The sequence below is a fragment of the Camarhynchus parvulus genome, chromosome 8 (genome assembly GCF_901933205.1).
Source record: "Camarhynchus parvulus chromosome 8, STF_HiC, whole genome shotgun sequence".
NCBI lineage: Eukaryota > Metazoa > Chordata > Aves > Passeriformes > Thraupidae > Camarhynchus > Camarhynchus parvulus.
The window spans coordinates 16,833,493-16,859,393 of NC_044578.1; the positions used below are offsets into that span (position 1 = coordinate 16,833,493).

The 25,901-nt window shown below is 40.4% G+C and overlaps 1 protein-coding gene across 2 annotated transcripts; it reads left to right on the top strand.

Moving 5' to 3' along the window:
• Positions 1 to 1,980: 1,980 nt before the first annotated feature.
• Positions 1,981 to 24,683, top strand: LOC115906231 (very-long-chain enoyl-CoA reductase-like). 2 transcript variants are annotated; one of them, XM_030953309.1, is made up of 13 exons: positions 1,981 to 2,011; positions 11,372 to 11,422; positions 11,931 to 11,982; positions 12,315 to 12,359; positions 13,661 to 13,764; positions 15,867 to 15,982; positions 16,093 to 16,198; positions 20,570 to 20,642; positions 20,734 to 20,777; positions 22,142 to 22,199; positions 22,701 to 22,789; positions 23,780 to 23,825; positions 23,925 to 24,683. In XM_030953309.1, the coding sequence occupies exons 1-13, from the start codon at positions 1,985 to 1,987 to the stop codon at positions 24,050 to 24,052; spliced, it is 939 nt and encodes a 312-aa protein (XP_030809169.1). In that variant the 5' UTR covers positions 1,981 to 1,984; the 3' UTR covers positions 24,053 to 24,683. The 2 variants fall into 2 exon arrangements, with proteins under 2 accessions (XP_030809169.1, XP_030809170.1); XM_030953310.1 differs by having other exon boundaries at positions 23,700 to 23,825; positions 23,925 to 24,040.
• Positions 24,684 to 25,901: the final 1,218 nt, after the last annotated feature.

The following is a 25,901-nucleotide window of genomic DNA, read 5'->3' on the forward strand; positions in this document are numbered from 1 at the left end:
GAGCGCGCCCCGCCTCGCGCTGCCTCACGGCGCGGGGCCGTCGCGGGTGTGCGCCCCCTGGCGGCGGCCGGGCCGCAGCACGCCGGGCGGGGCCTCCGGGGGCGGGCAGAGGGCGGGGCCAGGCCGCCGGGGGCGGGGCGGGGCCGGGCTCGGGGCGAGTCGCGCCGCGGCAGGGCCGGGTCCGTGTGTCGGTCCCGGGTCCGTGTGTCGGTCCGGCCCCGAGGGCCAGCGGCCGCAGGACCCGGACTCGGCGTCGCGCCCAACGGAGTACCCAAGGCACACGTGGCGCTGCCCGGTAGTAGCGGCCCGGGTTCGGTAACACCCCCCGAGCCCGGCCGCGCCGGGCTGTGGCTGCTGTGCTGGCTCAGTAAATGAGAGGAACCATCTGAATTGTGCTCACGATGCGTTCCAGTAACAGGTAGTCATTGACAGACACAGAGCTAAAAGGCCCAGAAGAAGCATCCAAATGCTTGTCCCTTCTGGCTGTGTTTGCATTTGGATGAAACAGTATCAGGGCAGCACTCCAGTTTTACACCAGCTGATTCTAGTGAAGACACACCCGGTAAATCCTGAAGGATTGTGATTTGGGAGTATTTTCTTTTTTAAGATGAGCAGACTTCTGGAACACCACACTCTGTCCAAAATCCTTCTGTACTGGAGAATTGAGGGGGGTGGCTTTTTTCTTCTGTAACTCATGTTAAACGGAACAGTGAGCCACAAATTCTAATTTTGCAGTCAGCTTGGGAAATTGAATTGTGTTTCTAATAGATTTTCAAGCTGTATTGTGCTAGTAGAGGGAACCAATTTGCATAACTTCTGTCAGCCTGAAGCACTGCCTGATCGCTTTCTGGTACAGAAGGTTAGGTTTAAATGTTCTTTATATTTGCGATCTGATTAATTATTCATGTTGGGAAATGTTTTCATGATTCTGTATGGTTACAGAGCATGTGGAAATTAAATGTACTGAAAGAAATGCCAGCCTATTTGGAGAAGCAATAATTTTGTTTCTGGTTGTTTAGCATAAAAATTCAGAAAGTCTAACCTGGCCCAAACGTTAATTCTCCAGTCTCAGGGTTAGCTGCTGAAGCAGTGTATGTTTCTGTATTTGCCCATATTTACACTAATAATGAATAATGTCCTGTTAGGGCTTTCTGATCAGCTTTCTGGCTTTCCAGTAGAGGCCTTTTCTTTTGGTGAAGTTTATTATTTGATATTTCAGTAGCTTTGATGGTTATAGATCTGTGCAAGAAGGTTAAACTTGGAGATAGCAGAAGGTGTTCAAACAGTATATAGCACAAATCTTTCTGTCTAATAGAAATTTATGGCAGTGAAAAAGCAATGTTCCTTTGTAGCCTGTTAGATTTTGTTGGTATTTAATTACCTTAGCTCTTAAAGAAAAGATCTCACGTAATGAAGACTGGGTGGAGGAAAAACAGTGTCAGCTCTGTACTGCTTTATGGCACGTATGTAATCCTCAGCAGTGTCAGGAACACATCACAGGAGGAGAAGGGATCTCAGCAGAGTTCTGTTGTCAGTCCAATCGCCCCTCAAACATCAGGTAAACTATAAAAAAAAAAGAAAGAAGAATGTCTTCTAGCTCATGATCAGTTGCATTTTTCAAGTTATCTCATTAATATACTTGAGCTCTTTAAAAAGAAAAACATTTCCTGCAGTAATTCTCAAAGAAAAATAAATCACCCTTCTGAATGAAATGTCACTCCCGGCGGCCGGTGCATATTGTTCTTCTCCCGCAGTTTTTGAACCCCGGGAGCTGCAGAACTAGGTCCCGCACTGCTGCGGCTGCCCGGGGCAGCGCCGCGGGCTGGGCAGGCAGCGCTGCCAGCAGCCGCCCACTGCACGGCCGGGCAGCGGCCCCGGCCCGGGCGGGGCGGGGGGTCCGGGCGCCGCCTGATTGGCCGCAGCGCGGGGCCCCGCGGAAGGCGCCGCGGGCGGCGGCGGGGGCGGCGCGGCGGGCGCCCGCAGAATGGGCGGCAGAGCCGGCTTCTTCGAGGTGGGTGCGGGCGGCGCCGGGGGCGGGGGGCGGCCGAGGCGAGGCGAGCCCGGGCCAGGTCCCACAGCATCCTGCCGCCCGTGGACGGGGCTGTCCGGGATCCCGGCGGGCTCCTTTCTCTTCCCCCTCCATCTGCATTGAAGCGCCGGGGAGCCGGAGCCAGCCGCTCCCGAGTCTGCCGAGGAAAGTGACCGCCGCCGGAGCCGGGCAGAGGGGCCCGGAGGGGCACGGTGCTCCCCGGGGCTTTCACTGGGCCGAGGGAGCAAAAGCGGCTGCCGCTCGCCCCGTCCTCTCCTTCCCCGGACACGTTCCCTTCGCCGTTCCTGCTCCCCGCGTCCCCGGTGTTCCCGGAGAGCGGGGCGGGGGGAATCCCCGGGCTTCCCGGCGCTCTCGGCGGTCCGCGGAGGCGCCGGCTCAATGGCTCTGGGCTTCTCGCGGGTCCTGCCTAGGGCAGCACCGCGGGTAGGCTGCGCTGGCTCTGGCAGCGCGTCCCAGCCCTACGGATAGAGCGAGAGCGAGGAATGTTCTCGGCACCTGCTGTCCCCAACTTCTCGGAAAACCCCGCGGCCAGCCGCTGTGCCCCTCGCCGGCAGCCGTCCCGCTCAGCCTTCCGGCCCGGTGCAGGCGTGGCCGCGGGCGGCAGCGCCCCGGGCCGGCTCGGCTCGGCTCGGCTCAGCGGCAGGGAGCCGGCGGGCGAGTTGGTGCCCTGGCCGAGAGGACGGCGCCCGGCGCGGCGGCCGCTGCCCGGCGGATACGGGCAAGAGCCCTCTGCTAGCACGGAGCTCGATGTTGAGTGGGGAATGAAAAACAGCCGGCCGGAGTTTAGTACAGTCAGCTCCTTGTGCTCACAGAAAGCGCAGAGTAACGTGCACCTGGGGAGCTTCAAGGGTAACATCTCATTCACTTACATAAACAGCCACACCGACTCTTTGCAAGAATTAGTTAGGCTGGCTAATACAAAAAACCCAAAGAGCAGCTTGCATTACAAAAACAGGTCTGTACAAGCTAAATTACATCAATCCTGAATGTGTTTCTGCAGGCTTGTACTTGGGTTTCTCAATCACGACTTACTTAAAAAAATGCGCAGGGAGAAATGTTCCTCCTCCCGTGCAAATTACAAATCAGTTGTTGTTATAACACTAATAGAATCCAAAGTCATCTGAAAATCATCTACCCCTATAGTAACTCACCATGACCTAAAAGTTCAGGTTTTACTTTTCAAAGATATAAAAATGATCCAGACATCACAATTCAGCAAAATAAATTGCCTATAGCTATTTTGGGTGTGAGGTAGGCACCCGCTTTTGCCTCAGCAGTGTTGACTTCCCAGGATTGTTTTAGGAAAAACAACCAAGCTTTTACTGCCTCATGGATTTCTAACAGTGAGGTAGAACTCAAACTGTTGTGAGATCCAAATGCAGGAGCAAGCACATGTGTAATACCCTTCTGACTGCCCTTAGTCACTTCAGGTTTGCTCTTCTGCCTAGACTGATTTGAACTCCTGAAGAGCACTAGTTACTAGAAGACCTCAAAAGCACGGACATCATTATTGTTACCTGATTTTGCAGATGGGGAAACACGCAAAAGTTGAATGACCTGCTCAGTCTCATTAGGCAGGACAATAGCAGGAGATCCAGGTCTTTGGAGTCCTAAATCAAGATCCTGTGTTTAAGCAATACTAAAGCAAACTCAGCATGATTCATGAATTTACATGTCAGCCTTGTATGTCTTAGTCCTTTTCTTTTTATAGCAGATAATGGGTGGAAACAGATTGGCCCAGCTCATCCCGCGTGTGAGCTGTCTCAGGGGTAGGATGTGGACAAAGACTGCCTAAGTAGCACCAGCAGTGTAGTTCCCTATTGCTTTCTGCACTGTTCTCCCTGATTTGTTTTCTGTTACAAATTCATTGACTTTGAATCCTGAATTGCATTTCCCCACCACACATTCAAAACTGAGCTATGTAAAGAGAGAGTGAGTGTCCCTTCTCTCAGTAGTTCCTGGGGAGTCCAGGCAGAATTTCTGCTGTTGTTAGAAACTTTGGGGTTCCCTCTTTGAGGAACTGTATAAATTTGTACTTTCCCCTAAACATTTATAAACCATTTACTCTTTACTGTTCTTCTGTGGTGCTTCCTGACAAGAATCACAAATCACTTCACAATCACCAAACTGTCATCTTTACTTCAGATGTTGGTTTGTTTCTACTTTCACCTCATTTTTTAATCACTAATAGTTCAGAAGAAGCTTCTCAAGGACAACTATAAATAAATATGCATATACTTGAAAATACTGCACCTGATAATTTGAGGAGATTCAACTCCAGACTGAGAGATGTATGACAGAGACTTGTATCTAGATTAATATTCTTTAGGAGTCTTAAATTCTCTAACTTGCATAGAGAACAACTCTTCTGACCTATTTGAGATTTGTTTCAGAGCTTATGATACTGTTTATCCTAACAGTGCCTCTTTTCCTCCTTTCCCTACGAGGGATACCTATGTGATGTGCTCAGATATAAATGTCTCCAGTAGAGCTCTGAAGTTAGACTAATGAATTGTACTATTTCTTTTTACTTGACAGGTTTAGGTCTTCAAAAGCATTTCATGTAAAGAAAATAGTATGGGGTTCTGACTTCCAAGAGGAAAGATCCTTGAACAAATATATTCATACTGTAGAAAATTAGTGTCACAAGAGCCACAGTTGTACTTTTGCTTCCTTAATTAGTTTGGATGGTAAGTGCCTTTTGTGAGCAGCAATACCCAAAAATGTTTTGGAATCTTCACTCCCTGATGATAGATTGAGCTGACATGTGCAGTACAGTCTAAAAGTAATAATGTAGTGGCCCCCCTTGTTGGCATTTAAAGTTCCCTCCCTCTTCTGTCTGTGATGAAAACCCTCTGAATGTAAGGGGGTGGCGAATGCTGTCTGGCTGGCATGGCTGGGGTGTCACAGCTCCTGTTACAAAGGCTGCTCCCTCTCAGAGCTATGCTGTCTAAAGCCTCAGCAAGTAAGAGCACTGAGAGCAAGTGCTAAAAGCAGAACTGCAGAACATTTCAAGATGCTGTATCCTCCAAGAATTGCCAGAAAGACAAGGCCACATATGAGATATTTGAACAGTCATTTAAAGGGACAACTGAAGATTTCCCTGCTGTTTGAAGACATCTGCTCTGTTTTCACAAGTAACACTAAAGATTATTATCATAGAAAGAGATGAGATGACAGGGCAAACATTATCCCTTACTCTTCTAACACCACTTTTCCCCACACTTACCAACACTTCAACATTCAGTTATACTACTTTACTTAGAAGACACCAATTTGTCTTTTTTCCTTTGTGAAGCTTGGAAGAGAAACTTAATTTTGTATAGGAGAAGATGATAGCAAAACATTCACTGGCAGGAAGTACCTGGAGCTACTCAGAATTCGAAGGCTACATTTGAAATTATAAATCTTATATTAGGAAAAAAATGTGCTTCTTTGAAGTGTGTTTAGAAAAAAACCAAACCACCAGTTTTGTAAGTTCATGTGTCTGTATAAGCTCTAAAATTCCCAGGGTTTCCAGTCTTCCTGCGCTACGAAAAGGCAGCAGACCCATCCTTGATGCTGCTAGGTAAAAAACAAAGAAAAAAAACCTCTTCAATTTCTTCAATTCCATGTCAAAAGTATACACTATATGTACATTTTGACATCCCTACAGCAAATTATGCACAAAAGTAGTAATGAAACTAGAAATACTGAAGTTTGATAATGCAAACACAGTGCTGATACAAAGATATGATTGTGATTTCTCAAAGAATTTGTGTAACTCTTCTACCTGAATATTGCCATTATAGAAAACAACCATAAACTAAAGCCCCAAGGCAGTGAATATTCTCTTGCAGAAGGAAAAGGCTGTGCAGTGGTGTTGGAAAACCTGGATGTCTACTTAGCGTTGAGTCAAAGCTGGCTCAGGTTCTCAGATGGAGGCACTCCAATGTGCTTCATAGTGACAGTGATACTCAGTGAATGATGTGACTTTTCAGTATGCCTGGGAAATTGGCAACATGCAGCTCTGTGTTAGCCAGCCTAAGTAAATATGCACTGAGTCAGTATTAACTGGTGGAGGTTCCTTTTCATCTTGTGTATCCTGCAAGATCTCATAGTAGTAAAAGCTGAAAAGTTCTCGTAGATTTCCAAGGGCCAGAATTCACTGTGAAGGCCTTAACGACTTTTCCTTTCTTGAAAAATAAATCAGCCTCCCACCCCAAGTGAATAGACCTTCCTTTTCCTTCCTGACTGTTCTTATGCTGACTCATTTTATCTCTGCCAATTATATAAATGAATCCATGTCTTTCTGAAGGATGAGCATTTGTAGGTCTGGCTGTTAGCATCCCTAGGCCCAGGTCCACAAAGCAACTTGGGTTTTGCAATGTGTTTGGGTTAGGCACCCAGCTCCAAGGTCAGATAGGACAATTTGGTCAGGGTATCCAAGTTTACTTCAACTCTTATCTCTTTACTGTGTGGTATCCCAGAAGGCATCTGCTGTAGAGAAATACTGAACAGAATGGAACAATGGAAGGGAGCAGTGATAAAAGGAGCCCAGAGAGACAAAAACTTCGGGCTTTCTCTTTGGTAGGAGACAGCCCTTTTCACTGAATTCCTCTCCTGCCTGTGGTCTGCCTGTGGGAGAAATGGGGAATGGCAAAAGACATTCCAAAGCAATTTTTCCACTTCCTGGCAGTGTGTCTATTACATGTAAAGCATGAAGAACTAGACCATCTCCTTTGCTGACAGTTCAGTTTCATTCAGAAAGAATCTAAATGCTGTGCATTGTGCTGACCTTGGGATAAAGATGCTTACTGAATCAATATCCTTGGGGATTTAGATGAGAACATGTCTAACTAGCAAATCAGAAACAGGTGGAAGAAATAAAAATGCAGTGTGAGTGTCAGCACAGGTCAAACACTGGCTTGCAGAAGAGCAGAACTTAGGAAGCTGAGGAGTAAATACCTAGAGTATCTCTTGTGAACCTGTTAGACATCTAAATTCTAGAAAAGTGAAAATTCATTTTAGAAAACCCTTTGAGTATGGGCATCACTTTATGTCTTTATACACAGTGAAATAATGCAATAAGATTCTAGTCTTGTGATATATGAGCCATTGCTTCAGAGGTAAGGATTTGTTTAGTTGGACTACTTAGAGAATAAGGCTCAGCACTCCACAGGTAAGATGATGAAATTTTGCTTTGTGAACATTTGCCTTGGTTCTCGTTTGGGAATTTCTCCCACAGCATGTGGCTAAGGTGTGAGACTCCCTGCCTCAGGAATTTTTACACAGGTTTAAAAGGCAAATGGATAAACTAGTTGAAGAAGGAAACCCATGAAAAATTATTAAATACATAGGCAGTACTTCTGGTGTAGGAGAATCAAAATCACTGTGTCTGTCTCTTCCATTTCCCTCAGTCACTACATTCTTGCCCTGTTTTATTACTTTTTCTGAATCAACTGCTGCTGGCTGTTTCAGAAACCAATTCTAGATGGATCCTAAGACCCATCCTCTGCTACAGTTTGTACCTTTTGGTGCAAGAGAAGCTTCAGACTGAAAGTCAATTGTAAAGCAGCAGCACAAACAGAATTTTCAGTGTAAGTACACTTACAGCAATCTCCCTTCGGCTTAACTCTTACTTTAAGAAAACTATTCTTGATATGCCCTAATGTGAGATCCCACTAAGGCATGCCTACTCCCTTCAGGAACAGCATAGTCTACCAGAAAAGTCAAAGGACATAGAGAAAATTAATAATTCTATAGGAAAAATGTTTGGAAAGATTCAGTTTGCCACAGTTAGGACTGTGGCAACCACTGGATTGGTTTTTTAGACTTAAATTCAAATAAACTGATTTATGTAAGCATTCTGACAGTTTAGGGAGAATTCAATCTGCTCATTGCTCTTTCTCAGACTGGTTGGGTCCTATACTGTGAAGTAAACTTTTTTTTTTTAACTGAGTAATTCCAAAAGAAATCAATACAATATATGCTTATGTCAGTGCTTATAAAGTCTCACTGAAGTTTACTCAATCTGCTGATTACAAATGGTTTCAAATTAAACTTCTAAGATGCACAGACATGATAAATGTGTCAGTATTGCCATACTAGTTATCACATTAGTTTTGAAGATCTGTTGATCCTTTAGCACTTTAGCTATGGCTTTAAACTGCAGGAATTCAAGTGAACTATATTTTTGTAATCCTATTACAGAGACACTACATCTTAAAAACTCTTTTTAAACACTTTGCTCAGATGTTTTCCCCTTATGAATACTTTTATTTTACCTTTTTATTTTCTGAATAAAATTTTAACAGCTGAATACACTTTTCTCTGCTTATATTGTGTATTGATTATTCTTTGCCCTCAACCTGTTCTAAACATTAATAATCAAGATTTTTTAACTAATGACACTATTGATCTTTAATCCTTATGCAATTGAAGAAATTTGTCTTCTAATCAAAGATATATATTTGTAGTCACTTATAAAAGAGTTTTTAAGGTCTTGCATAAATCTGCCTATTGATTAAGTTTTACTCTAAGTAGTCTCAGAGAAACTGTAGTTTAAAATGTCTTTAAAAATTCACCAAATAAATGGACTGTAAGTCTTATTGCACTAATGCAGGCCAACAGTTGGTGTCCTATTGTGCTAAATGCTTTGAAAACACAATGAAATTGAAGTTCTCTGAGCCAAACAATTTATGTTTAAAAGAGATGCTACCCATCAGTAAGTGTTCCAAGAACAGATTGCTGGGTGTCTAAAAACTGTTGCCAACCAATGCATTAACTGCCTTGGTGCTGTGCCTCAAGGCTGGAAACACTGTGTTCAGTGCTAGGGTGCTTCATGGGATTGGCCAGGATGTTCAGGAACTACCATGTCTTGCTTTGGATCAGGCTTTTCTGTTCCTTGTGCAGGGAACACCTATCCTGGGGGATGTTCTGATAAACCTAAGAGGTGTGATAGAGGAAACAGTCACCTTGCTTTCACTCTGTTGCTGCACAATTTGCTGTGGACTGGAGTGGAATCTAAAGCTGTATTCTGGCATCCATCTTTCTGAAAGGGAAAGAATGTTTGATATTTGCTTAGATCTTGAAAGTAATTGAAAGTAAATTAAATGTTTGAAGTGGGAAAAAAAAAGAAACATTGAGCAGTTTAGGTTGCAGGAGCCTTGTGGAAATCATGCAGTCAAACTCCTGCTCAGAGCAGATACAGCCAGATCAAATGGCTTTGGGTCTTGTCCGGTCCAGCTGTAAATGTCTCCAAGAATGGAGATTCCACATCCTCTCTAAGCAACTTCTCATATTTTGCCTAGCTCATGGTGAAAAAAATTCCTTGTGTCTGGATTTTCTCCTATTGCATCCAGACACATTCCCTCTCACCATTATCTCTGTGCACCTCCAAGAAGAGTCTGGATCCATCATCTCTTCCTTCTAAAGGCTTCCTTTAGCTATTTGCATGGACCAGTATAGGCAAGTATAACAGTTTGGCATTTGAAAGAATTGTGCTGGAAGAAACCAAATAACAGTGGAATCAAGCTTTATTGTTTGTTTTCCATACTGATTCTAAAGGTTCACAGAGATTTCTGTACAGCCACTTCCATGAAAACCACAGAGCGAAAGAAAAACTCTGTAATTTTCAGTCTGGTCTTGTGCCTAGCAAGAATAACCCAGCTAAAATACCATAGGTAGCAGAAAGATATTTAAACCACTGTAATTGACCTGGAGAATATCTCTCTAATACAACCACTGGAGGCCATAGAACTGCCCTGGGGGATTCTGATTAAAAATATATATATTTGGGTTGGGTATGGAATGGGAAGGACACTACTAAAAGTGCTGCAGTCTGCAGGGCAGCCCAGTGGTATTCATTGACAAAAGAGCTTTGAGATACACCAAAGGTTTCAATAGTCCTTGTAGCAACTTGGCATCAGAAGGGACAAAAAGTGGTGTACAGCCCCTTCTCTGCCCTGTACTTGTTCTGTGGACTGCAAGTGTCAGAATGATGTATTTTAAGAATAGTCTTCTGGGAAAGGAATCCACTTCATTTGCTTTCCCATGGAGATTTCACTCAAACAGACATTAAAACTGGAAATAGATGTTATTTTAAGTATAAAAAATCAAGGGAAAACATGTCCCAACAATCCATCAGATGCCTGTTACATATCACAATGGAGGAACAGCACTTATCTCCCTCAATGTCCCAGTCAGAGCTTACAATGCACAGGCAGAAACCACCATGGTGTTAGTGTTCCTTGTGGAGATCAGATTTGATAGGTGGGACTGGAGCTGAAGTGCTCCATTGCTGTGCCAGAAGAGAACCCTTTGGGACAAGTGAAACAAGGAAATAAGATACTCCAACCAAGTGATCTCTTCAACCCTCTGAGAAAGATACTGGACTGTGACTCCTATTTTTAGTAAGGAATCATATTTGAAGTCTAATATTAATACATTCTCTTGGCCAGTTTATACCAAACATAATTAATTCTAGATGTTTATATAAAAACCCCAACAACTGCAATGAGGTTTAGGGAGCTGCTGCAACTGGGCTTTGAAATGTCTGGGGACTTTTCTGCTTGGCTGTTGATCAAATCATAACATTTTGCCAAACTACCATTTGATCATGGAAATAAACTGCTCTTTTCTTTTCAGAGCTGTAGCTAAACCTCTGCTTGGAACATAAAATGCTAATATGTAATTAATAAAACAAGTGATTGAAGAGGCAAGAGTAACACTATCCCTATAACAAATGTTTGTTTGTGAAGCCCAGATATTTAGCTGCATTTGTTCATTATGTCCACCAATATTTTCCACTCTCCTTGCACTTAAAATATTTTGGAAACATACACAATAATCTTCAAGCTTTGTGTACTCAGAATATTTGCTTATATGCATCTTTAATCTTTAATAATCTTACATATCTTAAATCTTATAATCTTAAATCTTTATTTTTTTTCTCAAACTCTTCCTAATTTTATGAATCATAAAAGTACTGTTCCTTAGTGATTCCTGCGAAACTTCTCTACCTCTTACTTGTTCCACTTGCTCTAGCATAAGAAAATACCCAAGATCACTTTATTTCATCAAACACTTAGCTACTTCTGCTACTGAATATATCCAAGAAGACAATTCATTTGGCTTTTTTTTTCCCCAAGTTGAGTGCTTTTGAAAAGTGATTATTGAAGCTGTCTCTTGAGAACATCAAGAAGGTTTTGAACTCAATTCATAGATCAGAGAAAAATGGTGTCCAACTCTGAAAGTCACATTAATTATGAATTTGGGAATCAGCTGAGTTTACACATTATTTAGCCAATAATGATTAATTATCATTTTGTGTCCTCTCAGGTGGAAATCCTTGATTGGGAGACAAAGAAACAGCTATGCTTCCTAGATAAGGTAAAACAAAAATCTGCTTAAAAGACTAGGTGACTTCTTAAGAAATTATTAACTTTTCTTAAGTAAATATGGTATTTATGAAGAGTATTTAATCTTCTGGTAGCCTTTCCTTGGCCACTTGCAATGATTATGCAAACTTCATACTGACTACAGTGTATTTCAACCCTTTTCCAGAAGGAGCTTTTGGGCAAAAAGGACAACTTCAGTTGTGCTTTACTAAGTTGCTTTACTAAGAGGGTGCCCATTGTTTGGTACTCAGAAACCATCAAATTGTCACTGCTGTAATAGTAACTCTTGATCACTGCTAGAGAAGCTGCCTCTGAAACAGGTGTCAAAAATTGTCCTGCCTTTTTCGTGTCAGTTCTTTGGATGCTTCATTCCAAGGCTAGATGCCTGTACAAAACAGTTACATTGTCTAAGTCACATTTCTATTTGGCTTAATAGTCTTACACCTAGTAGTTGTCTTTCAAAACATGAATCTTATATTTACAATATTTTTGTTGCCTAGGTGGAACCAAATGCTACAATTAGAGAGATCAGATTGATGTTCCATAAATTATGTGAGTATAACTTATGCAGCAATTCACATCACATCAGAATATCCAGTACATAAATAGGAAAAAATTACATAATTGAAACATAATATACGCACACATAATGCTGATAACCTGCACATGAATGTGATCACAGTGAGATTTTGGTAAAATTATTTTATCCTATCCTGATACAGCTTTGTATTTTTTTCTGCTGTGTAATTATCACCTATGTTAGTGTTGAATAAATATTTATAAAAACCTTTAAACGAAGCTCATCTTGTTGTACTGCGTTCATGAGAGTAGTGGGTGATCTAACCTGAACATTGTGTATCACACAACTCTGTATGGTCTTACAGATCCTCGGTGGTACCCAGCAAGGCAGTCAATAAAACTTGATCCAAGTAAGTACTTGTGAGGTCTGGAGAAACTAAACTGAGCAGGGCCCTGGCATGAAAGATGTACTTAAGGGTATTGGCACTTAAGAATCTGTTTCCAGCTATGTTAATTAGCACTGTGAAAGCTGAAGAGAATCCAGAACAAATAGGATTGTTTGGAAGAAAACACAGTTACACCCTGGTGCTTGGTAATTAACTCAGGAGTTTGCACATAGTTCCAATGCACTTTCTAACTACTGAGCACTGTTGATTTCCAGAGAGGCGGCACAGGATCTAGATATTCACTGCCCTTAGCTGCAGTCAGATGATCTCCATGATGATGCTCAGCTGGGAGCCCCAAAAAGGGCTGCGAGTTTGAGCTATCAATTCACATTGATAGCTCACTCTGTTCTCAGGCAGGAATTACAGTTCTTTTGAGGGAAGCTAATGCAGAACACATTGCTGTGGACATAGCAATTGCTGACAAAGCTGATGACAGCTTGCTGACTTCATTAATACACATGCAGGTGTTGCTACTAGAAGCCTCTTACATGGCCTGAGTCCACAAAAGAAAGTCTAATTGCCAAATTGTGTTAATTCATCTTAGCTAAAATATAACACTTTCTTCCTTTACTTTCTTTAAGGATAAGTTTATTTAAACAATACCTTAGAAGTATGCTGGTGAAGATTTGCTCATTGTGCAAAATCTATCCATGGAAAACAGATGTATCTTGTTTCCTTCTTTGAAGGTCTCCCTTGTCAGATTCCTCTATGAATTTACCTAGAGAGACTTGCCATGAGAAAATGCTGGCCTTCTGGAGGTTCCTCCAAATCTAGCCATTAAAAGCTCAAGTGCAGTGCAATCACCTCGTAGCTGGTTGTTTGGGAAAAGAAAGGCAATGAAAATTTCTATAGAAGAGTTTTCCAAACACAGCTTATTCTCTCTTCTGTTTGTCTAGTGATGAGCAATGAGAAGAGCGGAAGAGAGAGAGGTGCAGCTGACTAGGAGGTCAGGGAACTGTCATAAAGGGCATTGCCCCATCAACAAATTCTGCTGTTGGCAGGGATGAAGAATGTCTACTAGACTAGGCAGGCACATAGGATTGAGAATTCTTTTAACTGTTTTGGTGTGAATAGAGGATCCAGGCTTATATGTGATTACAGGGATAAAGAAAATTTACGTGTAAATATTCTTGGTCTGTTTAATGAGATTCCAATAAACCCACATCACATCAAGGAGTCTCATAGAGAAAGCACCATATAAAGCTAGTATGCTTCCAAAGTGGACTCGAATGTCACTAAGATGTAATTACTTCTTTCCTTCTCAGAAGGAAAGTCCCTGAGGGATGAAGAAATCCTGCAGCACCTCCCTGTTGGCACAACTGCTACCTTATACTTTAAAGATTTAGGGCCACAGATAGGATGGACTACGGTGAGCTCTGCTTCAAGTCTGAGCCATTTTAATGGCTAGTTTTCCACAGTTAATCCTTACATCACTTTTTGTTTCTCTCCAATATTTCTGCATGATGTCTGCTCTGATAGAGGATGCAGGCAATGAATCCTCATTGCTTCAGTTCATTTAATCAGGGAAAGCAGTAACAGATTGAATGCCTATTCAGTTCTCTGGGAGAGCAGCAGTGGAAAACCTGCTGCAGGGTAGGCTGACTCTACAGAACTAAAATGCAGATTGTCAAATGGATGTCTACTGCAAAATCATTAGGAACTAGGTATGTAAATGCCTTTGGCAGTCTGCTCCACAGGACCTGTGTAACTCCTGACAAAATTAGGATTATACTCCATTGAGTTGTACTCCTACAAAAATTAGGATTGTACTCCATTGAGTTTTGTCCTACAAAAAGGCATGGGAGCAACTTCACATGTCAGTACTTGAAGTGACTTCAGCAAGAAAATGCATAAAATTAAGATCAGTTGCTGTCTGCATGTGACTGTCCCAGGATGCCAGTGACAGCTGATAATTTCTGCAATATTAGCAGCCATCCACAAAGACCTTGCATATTTACTGTCTTAGCTCAAATGCAAATTTTATCACAACTCACTTGGCAGGCGGCACAGCGCTGCTGTTTATGCAGTGAGGTGACCAATGACCCTTCTAGCTCTCTAGAAGGTCCTTGCTGCACAGTATTACACTAGTTCCAATAAACAGCACGATGTCAAGGGAAAAGTACCTCATAATTTAAAGGCATATTTACCATTTATTAGCTATGAGATATTAATAAAACCCTGTGTTGATTACAAATAGCAAAGACAATGTCAATAGGAGGTAAAATTTAAAAAGTCAAATATGTTTTGCAAAATCGAGTCTTCACATCTTTACTTTGGATGGAATGCTGATAAATCAAGCAGCTATTACTCAAAGCAAAAACCCAGGAAGACAGACAAAGACTTCTAATGGCAGTGTAGACTTCAAGACACACGTGCATTAATATCCACCAAAATATCACAGGGCAGAGTAACCCCAGGCTTCTACCATTTCATAATCTTTTGCTCTCCCTGCCCTTCAAGCTACTTCATTCAAATATAAACTAACAAATACTTTAGTATTATCAAATCAAAAAGATGAACTTCTCATCTACAAGCAAACCGGATCTTCACCAGAGAAAATGCTGATCGTAACAGAAGTCAATAACCCAACTTTTCTGAGTATCAAAACAACTCTAAAACAACTCATTAGAGAACTGGGATTGTTTGGGTTTCTTTTTTGTTTGCTTTCTTTAGTTGTTGGGTTGTTTGTTTGTTTGTTTGTTTGTGACAGAAGTACAATCAATTTCCCTTCTTTCTCTGTGAGGTATGGGCCTACCTTCCTCACTTATAGATGGGTGGAAAATTCAGCTGTTAGTATTTGGTCCAAAGTTAACTTCAATTTAAAGTGATACTCCTAAGAAATACACACCTATCTGAATGAAATCAAGTAAGAGAAATAGCTTCTCTGTTTCCTCTCTTTTTTTTTTCTTTCTTTTTATTTTCCTTCTAGTATTCCAATTAAAGCTTGTATGAACATAGAATGAAATTATTGTTTCCCAGGACAACTGCTGTGCTAACTGTTCACACAGATGGGGTCACTGTGAATACTTACAAGCTGTGTTTCCAGTTTAAACAAAATTCATTCAGTAGAAGCAGAACTCCTATTTCTCAAGACAAATTCTTCACCAAATTTCATTTTAAACCAAAATAAAGCAACAGCTTTTGAGTGCAAGAGAAGGGTGAGAGCTACATAACTGTAACATGCATGCATATTTGTCATGATCTCTGGGCTGCCATTGTTATTTTTTCATACTCATACTGTGTCTGCTGCACTGGCAATGGCTGTTTGAATGCAACTGAGGCAAATAACTGCAAAATATTTATGTGCATGGCTACCAGTTTCACAGCCAAACCTTCTACTCTCTCCCTGCCTCTCTTAATGCCATCCTGGATGTGTGGAGGTGTTTATTCCACTGGATTAGTTATCACAAAGAGACCAAAGCAAAACCATCATCTAATTCAGCTGTCTAATGATTTTCTCTCTTTTTGCAGGTATTTTTGATAGAATATACAGGTCCATTATTCATCTATTTCGTGTTTTATTTCCGCATGAATTTTGTCTATGGACTGGATGACAGGTTTACATCAAGTCCACATCCAGTAGTTAAGTAAGTCTGTTTGCAGGCTTGAGCAGTATTTCTTGTAGTCTTATTCCAAATGTCTTGCCACACATGGTTTTTTTAAACACTCTTAAATGCTTTTGTCTTGCTGTTTCTAGCTTGGCATGTATCTGCCATTCTTTCCACTACATGAAAAGGTTGATTGAAACAGTATTTGTTCATCGATTCTCCCGTGGGACTATGCCACTGAGGAATATTGTGAAGGTAAATTGTGCCAGAATCTACCCTCAGCTGCCCTTACAAATCCAGCCTAACCAGTCTATGCTCTGCCTCTGCACCACAGACATTTTGTGTGGCTTTTGTAGCAATGCACAGCACATCTCACCCATAAAGTTGCCCCGACTTCTTTCAGAAGGTTTTTTAATGTCACTATTGTATAACCCACATTCTGTCATACTGTTACTAATATTATAGAAGTCTCATTACATTTTGGAATTTTAAACCTTCAACATACCCTTCCTTTTCACTCAGCTAGGTCCTTGGGTGTGAATGGTTTAGTAACAAGTTAACTTTAAAGGTAGTACAGGCAGGCACAATGGTGGGAGAGCTGCTTTCTTTAAAAAAAAAATCTATTTTTGTAACAGTCATTTTATATCTGATTTGCCCCTAAAATTCTCTTTGTTGTTAAGGAACTGTTAATTTACCTTGGTTCCAGTGCAAAGCAGCTCATTTGTTCTGCATTTTCTTCTCCACAGGAGCTTTCCCTGATGTCACCATTGCTGCTGTGGCACAGGGCAGCTCTTGGGCTGCAGACTCTGTTACCTGGATGTCTGAGAAGTAGTACAGTGACTGCATAGTTATGCATAAACTGTAGTTATTTTATAAATGTTTGTAAAAGAGAACACACCAGTAATTAAAAGTACAATTTACTCTAAGGGAGACAAGAGATTATCAACTGGAAAAGCATTTGGGATTTAGGCAGTTCCTTGCAATTTGCACTATGGCAGTGATACTTGTAGCAGCTAAAGCTCTACCTTGTGGCTAACTCCTTACAGCTGTCCAGTGGCCCTGGTCCTTCAGGTGATAGCTTTCAGGAAAGGAGGGTCTGTAGTGGGGCAGTGGCCCTCCAAAAGAATCCTCCCTAGAAATTTATTGTGCTTCCTGCAGCAAGAGTTGTTAAAAGGTTCACAGATCTCATTCCTGACACAACAGATCTTGCAGATCCCTTGTTCTTGATGCAACAGTAGCTAATGCATGCTAAACAGCAGATAAACGAGCAACTTTACCTTGGAAAAACAATCAGTGTGATAATTATTCTTCTCGCTGCCATCTCTGACAACTACTTGTTCCTTTCAGACCATACAAACTGTTGTTGCTAAAACTGACATTTGTACCAGTCATTTTGATCACTTCCTCTTTTCCATCTTCTCAGGTTGGTGGCACTTGCTTTCATCTGTAAAGTTGCTCACAGTTCTTATTCTACGTGTTTAGCAGTGCTTAGGTTTGATTTGCTTTTATAATTTCATTGGCCTTGGTGGTGTTATGCCAAAATTCTGCCAATGTGAAAAACATCACATCTTCTTTTCCATTTTCCATCACATACAAGAGGTAGACAAGACTTCTTACTTTCAGGGTTTGATCACATACACAGCAGATATAGATAGCTTCTTTTCTAAGTGCAGTGGAATGCTATGGGTACAGGAGATACTTCAGTCTCAATAAGCAGAAGTCTGAGATGGGAATTGATGAGAGATGGGATTTTCATCCCATTTTCCCAAATGGAACTAGGAATAAATTATGCTCTACAATGCAGCAGCTTCACCAAAAGCAGAGCATACTAACACAGTGTAATTTTTTCTAAGACATGATTTTTCTAGGCATTGGAAAGGTAGAATATCTGATTTATCTGGACCTAGTAAGCAACTCCTTAGGGTGAATAAAATAGGGATTAATACAAAAATTGTGTGGTGATAAAGGAACTAATTGAAAGAAAGATAATTATGGCTGTGCCAAAAAAGGATCAGTCAGACCTTTAATGAGAGGGAAGTACCAGAAGAATTCCTCAAAGATTAGTCTCATGATTGGTCTTACATGGTCTTTCTTTACCCATGAACATTTTTGTGAATAAAAAGAAAGGATATCATCACTTTGTAGAAAAACATCTAGAGGAAAGAGAACATTAGATCTAAATAAATACTATTTAAACCAGAAGACAATATAAGAAGACAAACAAAAGTGTTCATGCTGGTCATGAATAAACATAGGCAGGATATCAAGAACTATGGATTGTCAATTGCAGTAGAGAAGACAAAAGTCCTAATTAAGTTTGGAAACTTAGGAATAATTTATTTATGGGATGCCTGCAATATCTGAACTTGACCTGCAGCATTATAAGAGACTGTTGTAAAGCTTTATTATTCAGGATTCACAAAAATTCTTTCTTTTCTCCAAGTGAGTTTATGAATTCTGTATGTTCCTATTTGAACCTCACTGGAGGCATTTGTATGAGGAATATGGATTCAAGTGGCAGCTGGACATTTACCAGTATTACTGTAAAGATCCTTAGCAGTGGTAGACCCCACTCATCTTGAAGTTTCTTTTCTTATAACTGAGGAATAGTCTTGCAGCAAATCATGTTCTTTGGGTGATTAGCACTTGTTCAGTTCAATTAGAACATTGTGTTGTTGGGGACTGAGCCATGATAATTCATTTATTTAATTCTACTTCACTGAAATCCATTGCCATGTGTTCCATCCTGTGCCAAGCCTTGAAGCTAGGAGAAGCCTTTCCTGAAGATGCCATTCCAAGATTACAAGAAACTGTTTCCACCTAAGTTTGTACAGCAGTCAGTAAACTGTAAGTGCCTGTTGAAGAAGCTGATTTTAGGGAGGAAACAGTGGTTTATAGATAAGACACTACCTATACTGTCCCTCAGTGGAACAATTCTTTTGGTTCTGCTGCATTTCCTGGGGGAAAATGAAGTCATCACAAGGAAGTTATTTTTTCTACCCATTCATCCTACCTGATTTGTAATTACTTGTTAATAATTTGCTCTTTTTCATCAGTTATCTCTTACACAATCTCAGAGCAAGGGCATACTAAGTGCTTGTATTACAGCACACCCAAAAGGGTATCCATTTTGTCGGAGGTCTCTGGGCGCTGCAGGGGTTCAATTAACCCTGAGAAGAAATTGGAAATGCAACTGAATGTTTGATACAGCTGCTTGCAGCAGATGAGGGGGCACCAGCATTTTCAGAAAAATGCACCATCAGACACTGCAGTCAGCTAGTGCAGGTTGGAGACGCTGAGGTAATCACTTTTCCAGGGTATTATTGCTAGAAATGCAGTTCTGGTATATACAGGGGAAAAAGACTGCAAAATTCAAAGCAAAACAAAAAAAGTTACACCAGGCAGGAGAGCCTTGGATGGGATTTTTGCCTGCATGAGCAGGAAAGGAAGTGGTGAAGGAAAAAGCAGAAACACCTAGGAATGTCTAAGGTATAGGAACTTATTTGGAAGGCCAAGAAAAAGAAAGAAGACCAGAAAGAGTAAGAGGATCAAAGTTTTGCTTAAAATTGAAAATAGGATGCAAGGAAAGATAAGGCAAAGAAAAGGAAAGAAAGATAAAGATCTCAGTTGTGGTCTTGCTGAAGTCCATGTGATAAACAAACATACCCAAATACATCAAAAACTGAGGCACTAGGTTGGGTAAAAGAAGACTAAACTGATGAGAGGCAAATGTATGAATTGTTGAGGGTTAAAGTCTGTCTGCAAGAGAATGGCACCTAGAGGTCGGAGCACAGAGCAAAGAAGAGGAAGGGCCCAAGAAAGGGCCTCCCTCCCACCCACATATACATAAGGAGGGAGACAATAGCATGTCACCAAGACACCAAAGCAGCAATGACTGTCAGAGGAACCCCACAGGAGGCAGGGCCAAGGAGGCCAAATAAGAGATAAAGGTTGTCATTGTAAGTAGTTTTTTCATGGATGAAGCCTATGAACAAGCTCTGAGATTGGTCAGGAATGTGGCAGTACAGCCATTAGTGACTGCTGTGTTATCAGAGTTTAGAGAGTGGAAACTGCACTGCAGAAACACAAGGATAGCAGCAAAAGGGACAAACTAGAGAAATCAGTGTAAAAGTGTAGAGGAAAGCATCAGGCAGGAAAAGTTAAAGCATGGGAAAGAAAGAAACTGATGAGCTGAAGGAGGACAGGAGATTGGGCAGTACAAAATAATAAGCAGAGAAGAGAGGACAGTGCCCAAATCTGGTCTTACAGTCTCAGGGGTCAGCAAAACAAGTTTCTCTTTAACATACAGTCTGTATGCTCTTCAACTTTGCTCAATGGCTTGCCAGACAAGATAATTTTGTTTTCAGTTATATGATCATACTTTCTAAAACTGTTTATAAACTTAACAGCTCCAAGATATTTTAGAGGAAATCTTAACTCTATTAGTACAGTTTCCTTTCTTATTTCCTGTTACCTGCTCCCACCTACCACACTTAGTACTGCCATTTCTTGTTGTATTATCAGCAAGTTGAAGGATGGTCCTGATCCATTGTTATCAATAGTCCTTGCAGCGAATAATGGCCTAAAAGACTGTACTAAAACAAAGAAAAATTGCTTATTTTTCAGAACTGCTTATATTACTGGGGATTTGCAGCTTGGCTTGCATATTACATCAATCATCCTCTTTACACTCCTCCTTGTAAGTAGCAAAACAGCCCTCAATGATTTAAGTATTTATGTATGTACTTCCTGTACTAGTACTAATGACATACAAACTCTTTTTTTAATAGCTTATGGGAAAAAACAGATAAATTTTGCTGTGATCATGTTTCTGGTAGGTTTCTTGCTTTTTCTATAAAATGCTAAAATATCTTCCTTTGATTCTTCTGTCATATAAGTGGAGGAGTGAATAGGATAAACAGATACTTAGGACTAGGACATTTGGGACATACTACTAAAGCTAACCACTTTGCATGCAAAACAGATAAATCCGTCAGTTTTTAATTTGATTTGGTACACAAAGGAATATTTTGATTCAGTGTCCATTCCAAGACTAGGATATTGATCTGCTGGGATGATCTCTCATAATCTTTAAAAGTTTGTGACCTTGTGTTTAAAAGCCAGTGAGTTTGTTTTGTGAACTGTTTATTGAGCGTTAAGAATCACAACAGATCATAAATCTCAGAGAACTGGCCAACTAAGAGAGTATGTTGCTGATAATTTCCAGTGATAAAGTTTCATTTTGCTGAGCTTCAAAACCTGTTTATAGCTTTCTTTATGATTCAAAATTGTTCCATCGCTGTTCATTCTCACAATTCCTAGGAGCACTTCATACATGCAGAAGCAAAGTCAGTGTAGCCAGTAAAGATGTACCTCCATACAAAGACTTTTCCTATGTGCAACTTGTTCAGAACATCAACTACTCACTTGCTTTGACAAATTAATCATCAGTGACTGCAGGATCCCAAAGCAGCTTCCCAAGATGAAAATTCTGTGGGGTCATAATCTATTCACATTTTATTGAGAAACTCCATAACAGAAAGCACAGAGCTGGGAATAAACTCAGGAGCTCTGACCACTAGTCATTTGCTAATAGTTATGTATTGCAGACACTGGAGACTGTCCATAATCATATAAATGGGTCATTTCAATACACTCTCTTCATAATTGATTGAGGCAGCATTCTTTAAATCCAGTGAAGGAAGCTGGGTCAATTATATTTCATGACTCATATCAATTATACTCTAGAGAAGAAAACTTACTTAGAGACCAAACTGTATCTTCCTTGGGATTTGAATAATTTTTGAGAAACCAAGACTATGCAAATAAATTTTTTTATGTTTTTAAAGGCATAAGAATAATCAAAAAATAAAGCAAGTATCCCCCAAGTTCGCTTCTATCCCCTGTGGTTTATTTAGATTTCAAGGGGATTATGTAAGTAATAAATTTGATACTTTGGACATGGAGTCCATGGTTTCTTAAAAATATCATAAAGATATAAGAGAATATAATATGGACTCATATTTGAATGGAGATGTTTCATCCTTCTGTCAGTAGTCTTAGTTAAGGATATTTATTATGTTAATAATAGATTATTTTCCTTTTCTTAAATATTTTAAAGAACCCCAGGAAATAACAAAAGGAAGAAAAACAAATAGAAGGGAAGAACATTTTTAACTGTCATACTTTTTCTTGCAGCTGTGTGAAGCTGGAAATTTTTCCATTCATGTTGCACTCAGTGACCTCCGGAGAAATGGTAAAAACTGCATCATCATTTTCAGTTTTGTCCAGCCATTCAGTACTTCCTTCAGTTGCTCTGCTTCAGGAAAGACCTGATCTGGGGGGTGTTGATACTGTCAGCTGACTGCTGTGGGAGCACAGGTTGCTCAGCACTGTAAAGATTGGATTCTAAGGGAAATCAGACAGTGCAAGGACTCTGACATCAGACTGTTGAACAGCATTTCTTAATTTACTGCAATCTTTATTGTTTGGGCTGGGTTGTGTTGGAAGCAGTTACATTGGTTGTACTGCCAATGCAAAAGGAAACAATGCTGCTACACGCTATGTTTTTGTGAGCAAGGGAAAGTTCCCTCACAGGTATCCCACTCCTCTTGTGAGTCTGGAGGACATCCTCTCTTCCCACATCCTGTTTGTCCCTCTGTCATGAGACACAGAAGTAGGCAGAGCTGGGTTGTCTTTACAGAAAACAATATATTTAGGAATATGAATATTTTGTGATTTGTTTTCTAATCTATAGGATCCAAAACCTGTAAGATCCCATATCCAACAAAGAATCCTTTCACATGGCTGTTTTTCTTTGTATCTTGCCCTAACTATACATACGAGGTATGTATTTTCAAACAAGATGTTCAGATTTTAGTTTTGCTGAATATATTTTTGTTTCTTTTAGAATGTTTTACATGGAAGAAACCTCTGAAACCGTTCAGCTCAGTACATTTCCCCTCCTTCCCTAAACCCCATGAAATCAGGTTGTGGACAAGAATTTGTCTGCTCTTCCTCCCCTCCCTTGGGTCAGTACTGATGTGACTAACCTTACACAGACAGCCCTGACCCTGGGCCAGCACTTCCATGGGGCTGCTAGACAAGACATGCACTGTAAAGCAGGGCAAATTCTGCAGCCAGGAACAGGGAGGTTGTCACTGAACATGTTTTGCAATGAGAGATGGAGGTGTCTAGTGGATTTATAATGTAAGAGCCTAGAAATATCACTGCAGGCAGGAAGATTGTGGTCAGACAAATAAAAGATACAGTGATAGAGAAAATGAGCCAAAGTCTTCTTCCCCATTTTCAGTTATGCAATCACTTGTGTTGGTGGTGACTGCTCTAGAAACTTTGATCAGTTTATCAATTCATATTCCTTAATCAGGAGCCAACTCCTGACTGAGTTCAAAAGCAGATAAGTCAGTGCAACTCAGTGTAACATTAATTCTTGCACAGAAATACAGTGTTAGGTTTGAAATTCAGTGGAGATCAACAGATGTTAATGAGAACAGCATTGGGCCTTGGACTAGAGAAAGTTACCACTGCTAACAGTGATGGAGGTCTGATGAATACAAATTAGGCAGAGAAACTGGAAGGACACTGTTTTAATGCTTTAAAGCTTGTCATTGTATTAGCTGGAAGCAAATATGAAGGTTTTGTTTGTGATAATAAGGCACTGTTCACCTCTAACTAAAGGTCATTAACAATAGAAATCGATCTGGCTGACCTTGATTTTTTTATTTACCTATACTAGGACAAGGTTATTTTGATCAATAGAGACATAAATGCAAATGCTGTCACCAGAAATATTTTCAATTTCCTTGGCCAAAACAGGTGGGGACCTGGATCAGTTTCACTATCATGACTCAGTGTGTTCCAGGTGAGTAATGTTTTGGTACTTCAACCTGAAGTGATGTCAGCAGCAAGAGCATGTTTTTAATCTGATAATGAAATGTATCTTTTTTTCCCTTCCTTCCAGTGGGACTGTTCACCTTGCTTTGCTTCATTCAGATGACAGTCTGGGCAAAGGATAAACACTGCACCTACTTAAGAGAATTCAAGGATTATCCAAGTCATAGAATGCCAATTATTCCCTTTTTGTTGTAAGAAAAGAAGGCTCAATTTGAATATTGCACAGAACTTCAAGAAGAAAAACCTCATAAATGTCCTGCCAAATAAATGAATGAATTAAAAGGATTTTGGTGCATGTTGAATCTCCACTGCTAAGGGAAATTGTATGCACTTGAAAGCTACACTACCTTACCTTCAAGAATTCTCAACTCAGAAGCACCTTAAAAGATAAGGCTTCGTTGCACAGCTGCAAAGAAAAAGTTCCTGCAGTTCACTGTAACCTGACTTAGATTTTCTGTACTAGTCTGTTTAGATTGATGGATCATAGATCCTGAGAAGTCTGTGCTGAAGAGCAGCTCCAAATTTAGCAGTGGCATTCTGCAAGACAGAAACACTCTGGAAGGAGGACACACCAGCTAACTACAGAGCTCAGTTCAGCCAGCAGGGCCAGCTGGCCTCAGGACAGTTGCATGATCTGCCTTCTTTGACTTCAAGAGTGTGTGCTGCCTGGAGGCAGGTGCTTTGTAACAGATAACATTACCAAAGAATATGAATGGTTCCTGGAATAAAGAAATAGGCGATATCTCAATAACCTGATTTGGGTCTAACACCTAATTTGCCAAAACAATCTTAAATAAGAAATATTCATGGTATTTGTGAATGTAATATCCTGTGCTGGGGTTTTTTGTTTGTTTTTGATCTTCTTCATTAGTAGTTGCATACTACTAAATAAGATTCAGAAGCAATCTCTAACCTATACCATATCTTTGATATCTGGCCTGTTTTGATATAACATCTCCTTAATTGACCTTTTACCTAGCATTTTACATCAGGCTTCTCTCAGTAGTTTTTAATACACTTTGTAAATACATGAAGTGACTGCTAGTCCTTGGAATGCTCTTCCTATTTTCAGAGCCAGGGAGAAAAATCAGCTTCATTTTGGACTTCCTGTGTTTCCTTTGTCACAGGATGTTCAGTGGGACTTAGTTGGGTTTTGTGTAAATCTAGTTAAAAAAGGCTATTGAAATCTATCTGAATGACATTTTAAAGAAGCTATTTTAGAATATGAAGAGAATGCATAGATACTGTTTTGTTTCATAATTGATTTATTTATCTATAATAGATGTATAGAAAGATTTTTGCAACTATTTGTAAGGGTGAAATATGCAATAAAATCTATTTTAAAACCAGTTGAAATAATTATGGCAAAAAGAGAAGGCTACAGCTGGTTGCTGAAGTTTCATATTTTGTATAGTAAAAAGCAAGAGTATCCTTATAAAAAAAATCTACATCAATTGAAGAAAAATATCTTTCAAAGCAAAAAAACATGGCCCAGATTTTAATTCTGTATAACATAGAGAAGATTTCATAGAAATGATTAGATGTGATAGATAACGGAAGCAATACATCATTATGAATTTGTTTTCAGTGTTGTTTTTCCACTAGTTAAACTGTGAACAGAAAAAAGGAACTAAATGTCAAATGATTTCTCACTGAGTGCAGTGTGGAGTACAAGCAGGTTGAAGTTTTCCTTCTGAGGAGGTAGAAAGCATATACCCTATTCACACCTTACACCCATTTAATGTCCAGTCACAGGAAAGAAGAAAACATTGATCCTGTTTAGTAACAAAAAGACCTTTCCATGTCTCTGCAAGAAAACAAAACTTTTGGCAGATTTGGTCATACTCTCTTTCTTTTTAATCTCCATTTTTGACATTTGGCCTCTCTTTGAGGCAACTTGAAGATGAGTATGAGATCATTTTAATTAATATTTTTTTAAGAGCAAGTTTCTTGTCTGGGTCTGAGCTCTGAATTAATTCTTTCCATTCTTGCTGAGACAACCGTCTGTTTTCACTGGCAGCCTGGTGAGACAGTGAAGCAATCT

Coding starts and splice junctions, on each gene's coding strand:
- LOC115906231 (XM_030953309.1), top strand. CDS start 1,985: ATGGGCGGCAGAGCCGGCTTCTTCGAG. Junction 15,983..16,092: donor AGTCCACATCCAGTAGTTAA/GTAAGTCTGTTT, acceptor TGCTGTTTCTAG/CTTGGCATGTATCTGCCATT. Junction 16,199..20,569: donor CACTGAGGAATATTGTGAAG/GTAAATTGTGCC, acceptor CTTATTTTTCAG/AACTGCTTATATTACTGGGG.